The sequence below is a fragment of the Egretta garzetta genome, unplaced genomic scaffold (genome assembly GCF_000687185.1).
Source record: "Egretta garzetta isolate BGI_Z169 unplaced genomic scaffold, ASM68718v1 scaffold43, whole genome shotgun sequence".
Lineage (NCBI taxonomy): Eukaryota > Metazoa > Chordata > Aves > Pelecaniformes > Ardeidae > Egretta > Egretta garzetta.
In genome coordinates, this window is record NW_009259047.1 from 1,684,603 (window position 1) to 1,694,434 (window position 9,832).

The 9,832-nt window shown below is 42.2% G+C and overlaps 1 protein-coding gene across 1 annotated transcript in view; it reads left to right on the plus strand.

Annotated features, from left to right (window-relative positions):
- The first annotated feature begins 499 nt into the window (after positions 1-499).
- Positions 500-9,832, plus strand: part of LOC104122899 (vitellogenin-2-like) — a 25,279-nt gene continuing 15,946 nt past the window's right edge. The window contains exons 1-17 of the mRNA XM_009635087.2: positions 500-569; positions 684-704; positions 806-957; positions 2,450-2,701; positions 3,261-3,422; positions 3,506-3,654; positions 4,352-4,502; positions 4,627-4,784; positions 4,878-5,043; positions 6,094-6,219; positions 6,565-6,783; positions 7,758-7,975; positions 8,138-8,235; positions 8,528-8,652; positions 8,763-8,864; positions 9,513-9,632; positions 9,719-9,832. Coding sequence (XP_009633382.2) covers positions 500-569; positions 684-704; positions 806-957; positions 2,450-2,701; positions 3,261-3,422; positions 3,506-3,654; positions 4,352-4,502; positions 4,627-4,784; positions 4,878-5,043; positions 6,094-6,219; positions 6,565-6,783; positions 7,758-7,975; positions 8,138-8,235; positions 8,528-8,652; positions 8,763-8,864; positions 9,513-9,632; positions 9,719-9,832 — 2,403 coding nt within the window. The remainder of the gene's footprint in view (positions 570-683; positions 705-805; positions 958-2,449; positions 2,702-3,260; positions 3,423-3,505; positions 3,655-4,351; positions 4,503-4,626; positions 4,785-4,877; positions 5,044-6,093; positions 6,220-6,564; positions 6,784-7,757; positions 7,976-8,137; positions 8,236-8,527; positions 8,653-8,762; positions 8,865-9,512; positions 9,633-9,718) is intronic.

The following is a 9,832-nucleotide window of genomic DNA, read 5'->3' on the forward strand; positions in this document are numbered from 1 at the left end:
TAAGAATAGCAAGGGTTTAGCTGTCCTCATCCCCTTCTACAGGGGTGGTGGTAAACCAGTGCTGAGGGAAGAGAAGGAACACCGTTAGCGTCTGTGACACTGACTTGACTTTGTTAATTGGGCCGCTATCAGTTAGATAACGGTCTGGGTCAGATGCCAGGTCAGCATAACCCTGGGCAAAATCAACCTCATCTGTGGCAGCACCAAATACCAGCAGCCAGCCATGACACAATCTAGGAAATTAAGTAATGTGTTTATTGTAAATTTATTGTAAACAGCCTAGTAAAATTGTTTTACTAGGATAAGCAGAGACTTTTAAACAATCCAGCAAAGGGCTTATATGAGAAAATCAGTGGGATGCCAAAGTATGACTTGATTTCCATCTGAAGAGAAAGTATGATTGCAAAAAGGGAAGTGTTTACATAAACTGATAAAAAACTTGAGAATTCAGCAGAACGCAGCCACGTGTTCCTGAGCTTTCTTCCATAAAAGTCTCACCATGTCTGGCAGAGCCCCATTCGCCTTCACTATGAGGGGAATCATACTGGCACTAGCGCTCACCCTTGTAGGTAAGCCTACGTATCCCTTCTTCATCTCTCTTTCCCAAAATTTCCTTAAGTTTGGCAGAAACAATTGGCTCTAGACTGAATGTTACTCATCCGGCTTTCCATCTCTTTTTGCAGGTAGTCAGAAGTTTGACATTGGTAAGTAAATCTCCTTTTATAACCTTCTTTTGACTTTGCTGTGACACGTATTTATTAGAACATGCTTGTAGTATTGTGAAAACGCCCATTATTCCCCACAGACCCTGGATTCAGCAGCAAAAAGAGCCACTTGTATAGCTATGAAGGCTGGGTGTTGAACGGGCTTCAAGAAAAGAATTTAGCCAAGGTCGGCGTGCGCTTGAGCAGCAAACTAGAGATCAGCGGGCTGTCGGAGAATGCCTACCTCCTCAAGGTACAGCGCCTTCTTCCAAACGTACAATACAACGGTGAACTATAAATCACAGTCGTGTAATTGCATCTGGGTAAGCTGCGGTTTAGGAGAGCTGCAGGAAACAGAACTGGAGACTCAGCACTGTAGATGTCAGAGAATGATCTGCAAGCTAAAGTTTCAGAAGCGATGAGCTATTTGGCATCCAGTCACTTAGAGGAGGTGTGGAAATTGTCCATGGCAGGTGTTCCTCAAGGATTTGTACCAGAAATAGAGGTGCCAAAATCAGGGATTCTGTTGGAAAGTGTTTATTTCTAGCTCAAGGCACCCAAGCCTGCTCTGATCTTAAGATTTGATTCTGGGCTCAATGTGCGTTTCTAGCTTCTGTGGGAAGCCAGGACTGGGGTATGAAAAATCATTGTCATCCAGGCAATTAATGAACATAGTCTTAAAAAAGTGATAAAAGCTAAAGAAAAAAGTGGTAAGTGATAAAAGAAAGATTAAAAAAAATGAAAGGCATCAAAAAGGAGCACGTAATAATATTTAGTGTTTGGATAATGCAGTAAAAGATCTGTACATGTGAAGTCTCACCTCTGCTGACATCAGTAGAGACAGGACCTGACCCATCCAAAATAAATATGTTTCAGAAACATACTTTTATTTGTCCATTTAATTTAGTTACAAATCAGAAATTCTTTTTGGGCACAGAGGTGAACTCTTACTGGTTGTAGTCGAGCTGTAGATCTTATTTCACTGATGAGGGCAAGATGTCAAAATTATGGGCCAGGGATTGCATTTCTCACTGTGGCCTTCATCCTGAAGTTCTTACATGGTGTGCACCATGCTGTGCTCTGAGGCACCTAAACTGGCAGTAATTTTGCCAAAGTGCCTGAAATTGCTTCTGTTTTACATTATGTCTTGATATGGGGGGGAAAAAAAAGGTTTTAAATGTGTTGTACATTATTAAAGAAAAAAAAAAAAGGTGGGTTGATTTAAGTAATTCACAAATATGGATCAAATACAGCAACTGGTCTAGTCCAAAAAAAAATCTGGAAGGGGATGAGTTAAAATAAAACATTCTAAAACTGTATTTTTTTATATCTAGAATGGTATAAACTTTTTAAATGCTAAATTTTACCTAAAGCAGAATATTTATTTTAAAGCCAAAAAAATAGGGATAATTTGATTTGAATTTTTTTTTATTACTTTTTTGATTTCGCCTTCTTCCCTATAGAATGAATGCAAGCAAAATGTTTAAAATGTCCCTGGGAGGTAAGAGTGATGCGTTAACTGGCTCTGTAAGATAAAACCACGCTGCTGAGCCTGCAGGGTTTATACCGTTTTTACAATAGTGTAAGGAAGACACAAAACAATAAACTGCTGTCTGAACTGCTAAGCCTGTATTTTGAAGGAAAGCATAGCAAACTAGTGATTATGTTAATTTCTTCCAGTTGGTTTGCATATTTAATACCAAAGTAATTTTATTCATGTAAGTATCTCCTTAATTTCCTCCCAGATCCGCTCTCCACAGTTTGAGGAATACAATGGCATCTGGCCCAAGGACCCGTTCACTCGATCTTCCAAAATCACCCAGATGGTTTCTTCATGTTTTACCCGGCCCTTCAAGTTTGAATACAGTAGTGGACGGATTGGAAACATTTATGGCCCAGAAGACTGCCCCGATATTTGTATTAACATAGTGAGAGGAATACTGAACATGATGCAGATAACCATTAAAAAATCACAGAATGTGTATGAATTGCAAGAGGTTTGTTTTTTCCATTCTGAAACTACTTTACTGAAAGGATGTGTCCTCTTTAGGTGCTCTTCCTTCAAGTTTCTGCTTATTTGCATCTACTTTCAAATGTTCATCATCCAAAAAGGTCGATTTTTATCCATACAGAAGAAAATGTGTGCGTATGTCTTGAATGAATTATCTAAGCTGGATTCTTTTTAAGCTATCTGTCTTCAAGGCTGAAAATGCAATCCTTTGAAGAAAAAAGAATTATTAGAGCTGAATGTATTTGTCATATGACTTCCCTGATACAGCTTAATCTATTTTATTAGGTCATTGTTGATATTAATGAATTGATTACTCTTTTATTTTAAACTCCATCTCCTGACTGAGTATTGTCCACATGTCTATTTTTTTAGTTCGATAGGATAAATTGTGTGTAATGGTAACAGGTTTCAAAACATCATTAAGACAGTCAGTAGGTCCTTACCTTCCTCCTGCTCCTTCAGAACCTTTGTTGGGTAAAACTTCTTCTCACACAGTGAAATCCTGATATGAATGGGGAGACTCATTATCCCTATTGCTCCGCCAGGCTGGAATTGGAGGTGTTTGCCATACAAGGTACATCATCCAGGAAGACAGGAAGAACAGCCGAGTCTCCGTCACCAAAACTGTAGACCAAACTAACTGCCAGGAAAAGGTGAAGAAGAGTGTTGGAATGGCTTACGTCTATCCTTGTCCTGTTGACATGATGGTATGTAAGACGTGGAAAGATCTTCCTCACTAGAAGCACGCCCGTTCTGTTCCCAATCGCTTTTTGGTCTCTCTCTCCTCCAGAAAGGAAGGCTCATAAAAGGGACTGCGGCTTTCTCCTACAAGCTGAAGCAGACAGACGGTGGTACCCTGATCACAGAGGTGGTGTCACAGCAGGTGTATCAGATCTCACCATTCAGCGAACCTACCGGCGTGGCTGTCATGGAAGCAGGGTAGGTGGGACACGGGCTTGCTCCACAAAGTGAGAACAATTATCGATTCTGGCAGTCATTCTGCCCCCAGCTGAAGTGAAATGAGAATTGGGCTCCACAGCAGTTGGGTACGTCTGCAAGTACTCGAACTTGGGGTTTCCACACTCCTGAAAATTCAGTGAACCGTTTTTTATTTGTGGCCTGGTGAATTCGGCGCTCCAATTACATGGAAGAAAATGAGAAAAGCCAATTGAGCTCCACAGCAGTTGGTTCACACTCCTGAAAATTCAGTGAACCATTTTTTATTTGTGGCCTGGTGAATTCAGCGCTCCAATTACATGGAAGAAAATGAGAAAAGCTCTTTTGCTTGCTTACAACGTAAGCATGCAACTTTACTGCTCTGTCCTGAAAAAGGGCTAATAGAGAGCATCAGGAGGAAGATGGTGCATGCAGAAGTAAGATCACTGATTACACTGCCGGTAGCTCTCGCTCAGAAGACAGCGGTCTCAGAAAGGATTGCATCGTAAATAACCCTAATACTGTTTTGTTCCCATTAGAAGGCTTTATCCATGAGCAAACTGTAAGATTTTCCTGTGATAAGAAAAAGGATTAAAGAGTAAAACTGATACCGTCACAGAATCGCTGATCCAACAAACAGCCAAGGCCGATGGAGGAAGGGAGCTAAGTCATTCCTCCCGCAACACTTGTCTCTTGACAGGCAACAACTCACCTTGCTTGAAGTGAGAAGCGAACGGGGCAGCACCCCAGACATTTCCTACGAGAGCTATGGAAGCCTTCGTTACCAGTTCCCATCAACGTTGCCACAGATGCCACTGCAGCTCATCAAGACGAAAAACCCTGAGCAGCGGGTAGGGTGTTCTTAGGTCTTCAGATTGCTTTCCTTATAAAAACACTAACGAAAGAGCCACGATCACAAATTTCAAAGGATTTAATTAAGTATGCCCTCTCTCTCTCTCTTGTGTTTTATAACAGATAGTGGAAACACTGCAACACATAGTCCTGAATAACCAACAAGATTTCCATGACGATGTTCCATACAGATTCCTGGAGCTTGTCCAGCTGTGCCGGATAGCAAGCGTTGATGCTCTTGAGTCCATCTGGAGACAATGTTCAGATAAACCCCGCTACAGGTATTTCATTCTATCAGCATATAAGGAGCTCTTCCATTTTTTTGAGAACTGAGAGCCAAAATTAAGGATTTTTTTTTTTTAACCTGCTTGCAGGCGATGGCTGCTGAGTGCGGTTTCCGCGACAGGCACCACAGAAGCACTCAAATTCATTAAGACCAGAATTCGCAATGATGATCTTAGCTACCTTCAGACTCTTCTAAGTGTTTCTTTTGCTCTCCACTTAATGAAAGCTGATGAACACACTGTTCCAATAGCAGCAGTGAGTAAATCCCTGTCAGTCTTTCCTGTCTGACAGCAAAAGGAATGCTAATTGATGGCAACCTTTGATTACAAAGTACATTAGGGTGGTGAAACACTGGAATGGGTTGCCCAGAGAGGTGGTGGAGGCCCCATCCCTGGAAACATTCAAGGCCAGGTTGGACGGGGCTCTGAGCAACCTGATGGAGTTAAAGGTGTCCCTGCTCACTGCAGGGGCGTTGGGCTAGATGGCCTCTAGGGGTGCCTTCCAACCCCAAACGTTCTATGATTCTATGATTGGAGACTGGATTCTCCTCTCACGTATACCAATTTTGTGCAAATGAATTTCTTTTGGCACTACATACATGAGAGGAGGCACAGTCCTGTGCCTTCATTTTGCTACACGGATATAAAAACCATTCTCCCATAACAGCTTCTGAGACTAATTCCTGTTTTAGTTTGCTGGGATCACATGCCGTGCCTTCTACAGACAAAACTTCAATCTCTTACTTGTGAAACAAATGGTGATCTGTGTGTTATGTCATTGGAATGGCTCTTTTAATTGCAAGCTATTCCTATAACCCAGAAAGTGCTGCAAGTGAAAGTATTAGTGCAAACATCGACTGTTTTAACACCGTAATGAATCGTTTATTCTGAACAGGATTTTTCTCATCTCTAGTCAATATTATTCTTCTCAAATAGAAAAAAAGGATATGATGTGAGAATGCATCATGAATATAATTGAGTTACACATGGTTCTAAGGATATTCCATTTATAGATGGATGTTTACTCATAATCTTTGTATTTTCAGTGTTATGCTCAGTTGAGGAAAATAAAAATGGTGTTATGTAAACTTATTTACATATGCTTATTTATGTTGAAGATAGTAGGGAATTAAGCTCCTAAGTGAAGCTTGCAAATAAAATGTCTACAAGCTGATTTAATTTGTTTGGACGTGAACAATAATCATTCTGAAACCGCTCCCCTCAGGTGAGCTCTGACGATTTTCCTGCTCTGGAAGCCACCTCAAACACTGTATTAAATACCAAATTAACTTTTTCCCTCCCCCAGGATTTAATGACCAGTTCTCGAATTCAGAAAAGTCCCGTGCTTCAGCAAGTAGCCTGCTTGGGATACAGTTCTGTGGTCAACAGATACTGTTCTCAGACCTCGGCTTGTCCTAAAGAAGCTCTTCAGGTGGGCGTCTTTTTCTCAGGTTGTTCTTAATAGCTTAGTAATATTCATTACGTTAGCTTAATTCTTTTTGGATACAGTATAAAAATGGCAATGGGACTTACCAATATGCATTCCATAGGTCTCCTTCAGAACAAGGGCAATGAATCATTTTACTAATGTAGATATTTGCTTCATCTTTGAAAACACAGTTTTCACATCATCAGGGAAAATACTGAGAGAAGCCGTTACTGAGTAATTTTATTAAAACCAGTTGGTTTATTGCGATAGGCTTTTCAGCAGGTAAGGGGAATGTTGTGGACAATCTAGACATTAGGAAGAAAACACTGAACTGTGCTTTGCCTGTAGCCCATCCATGACCTGGCAGATGAAGCAATCAGCAAGGGCCGTGAAGACAAAATGAAATTAGCTCTGAAGTGCATCGGTAACATGGGAGAACCAGCCAGCATCAAGCGCATCCTGAAGTTCCTTCCCATATCTTCATCCAGTGCTTCCGATATCCCCATCCACATTCAGATTGATGCCATAATGGCCTTGAGAAAAATAGCTTGGAAGGACCCCAAACCAGTAAGTATGATCTGCCAGAGACTTCTTAGCGAGTTCTAGAATATATACTGTAAAGGGTAGTGAATTTAATGGTATCATGTCTGTGGATTTGGCATGTTTTAAAAAAAAAAAAAGGATTCCTTTTAAGAACAAGACAATATAATTTTATATTTCAGCTGATGTTTCTGCTAAGCTGTAATATTGTTAGTCAGTAGGAAGCTTCCAGAAGGGTATCAGCAATGTTTCTTTAGTCATCTATCATAACCAATTAAGTCCTGTGCTAGTTATATATGGTGGAAACTTAGCCACCTCAAAGTCAGACATAGAATTTAACCTCCCTTGATAGTCAAGAGGAGATAGACACTTCCTATTGACCTCCTAGGCAAAAATGCGACATTGCTGTGCCTCTTTCAGACCATTGCCTTAAGGCTGGAAGAGTCACCGTTGACCTCCCGCTGAGGTTGCTGGTGTGGTGAGCATAGGCAAGACTCCTGCCTTTCAGATGGTTTAGATATAAGAGTTGTATCAGACAGCAACCACTCAGACTGTCTTGGGTGAGCTGCTGAAGCTCCCCTTCTAAAAGTGGTCTAAAATAGTGAAGCGTGCTCACCGAGTCAGTGGAATTACTCCAAAGAATGAATCTATCTTATTATCTACCGTTGTTTCTCTTGAAGTTATTCACCGACCTTTGAATGGCAGTAATGCAAAAAGCTATGCTGATGTCATTTTGATTGTGGTGGGTTGACCCAATACATTGATCCATGGACATTTATTTTAGATTCAGTGCCAGCCCTTCTCCACGGGGCTGTTCCTTTGTGGCCCATTCAGTTGTCTTAATAAAATGATGTGGAACCATGCAGCAAAAAAGACCAGGAAACCTTTCTGCAAGGATAATGGCCCCCTCTCCCATATGTCTTGAGGGTTACGTGTGGATCCAGTCTGCAAAAAAAGTCTCAATTATTGGTAATTCCAGACACTGTGTCTTCTCTCTGCAGGTGCAGGCATATCTCATCCAGATCCTCGCAGACCAGTCGCTTCCCTCCGAAGTGCGAATGATGGCTTGTGCTGTTATTTTTGAGACCAGGCCTGCCCTTGCGCTAATAACAGCGATAGCTAATGTGGCGATGAAGGAGAGCAACCTGCAAGTGGCCAGTTTTGTGTATTCCCACATGAAGGCTTTGTCGAAGAGCAGATTGCCGTACGCATACAACATGTAAGCAAAAGCGGGAACGAAGTGGGCAATCGTTATCGAAATAATAATTTCTGCTGTGTTCTTGTTAGTCAGCACTGCATGTGCTGACCAGCTGAATTCTGTTGATATTGGGATGGGTTGCAGCTTATTTCTGGATGTTATTACCTTTCTCATTTTGTTTAGATCTTCGGCTTGCAATATTGCCCTTAAGCTGCTGGCCCCCAAACTGGACAGGCTGAGCTATCGGTACAGCAAGGTCATGCGTATTGGTGGTTACTTTGGTGAGTAAAAGCCTTTCAGTGGTGGGGAAACTTTCCCTTCAGAAATCCATTCTTAAGAGACATGAAGTCCTTTGGAGAAACGTGGCATTCTGCATTTCAGTAAGAAATTGCATGAAATGTGAGAGTCATATATTTAAAAGTGCATGAGTAACCGTTTATTAATTTGAGACTAAACAGTTAAAATTTATGTCATGACGTATCTTAGAGTCCATAATGGAAAAAGCTGCAGAAATATGATCTTGAATGATAATGGTTAGGAAAAAGCCATGTCTTTTGTTTACTTCTGCCACAGATAACTATAAAGTTGGTGCTGCTGGAGATGTCTTTGTTATGAACAGCCCGGGAACGATGTTCCCATCAGCCATAATTTCTAAGGTGACGGCATATTCTGCAGGGTCAGTGGCTGATTTGGTGGAGGTAAATATTTACCTATATCAATACTAAAGCAAATTAAAGTTAAAATCGACCGCAAAGTTTCCTCTCTGTAAGTACGTTTCAGACCGCTCCTTCTCATGCTGTTTTGGTAGGTTGGTGTCCGCGTGGAAGGCCTCACAGACATCATCATGAAACAAAATATACCATTTGCTGAGTATCCTGCATCCAAAAAGATAAAGGAGATTGGAAAAGCTGTAGGTATTTTCAGTAACAACGTGTGGGTTATATGAAGGGGTATTTGGTGAGGCTTCTTGTACTAGTTAAGCCCTGTCTCAGGGGGTAAACCACCCGCCTAGCAGGCAGCTTGAGATTTTCTGTGAGAGAGAGATCTGCAGTGGGATTGCGGGGGCTGTCACTCCTGTGATGGTGGCGATAGTTTCTGCAAATTCTCGCTCTGGCCCTGCCTCCTCCCCACCTCACTTGTGGCTGCATGGGAGGAGAGGGGGGAGGTGGGCGTTGCAGCACCATGCGTGTCCCGTGCCTGGCAAGCTTCCTCCTCCCTCCCTTCATCTACCTCGCTTAGTTTACAAGAATATACCTGTGCCTTCAAGAGAATAGGTGATTTGTTGCTGTGCTTCCAAACTGGGTTTAATGGCCCAGACCCCTGTGTAAATGTTATTGCACTGGAACACAAAACACTGGGCAGGAGGCTATTCCTGGGCATCTCGATGACAGGGAGCAAGCCTGAACTAGTGATGCTGTGCTATTTGCCAAGCAGCAAAGAAACACGAGCAGCAATGCAAAGTTGCAGCTTGGTCCGTGAGGGGTTTGATCGCCTTGCTGAGTTACCATTTGTAAAGTTGCGTTAAGGAACTTGGCTTGTTTCTTTACCTGTTCCCTAGCTGCTGGGATGGAAGGAGGTGCCAACAGAAACCCCCTTGATATCAGCCTACCTGAAGCTATTTGGCCAAGAGCTGGCCTACGTCAACATCAATAAGGAAATCCTCCAGCAGGCTGTGAAGGTACCAGGGACCCCTACTTTTCTTGGTAAGATTTGACACTGTTGTACTTCTATACCCCAAACTCTTGGATCTCTGTTTTCCTGCAGACTGTGCTAGAACCTGCTGACAGGAATGCAGTGATGAAGAGAATTGCTGCCCAAATCCGCAGTGGCATTGCAGGACAATGGACGCAGCCGGTGTGGCTGGGGGGGGTGCGATAC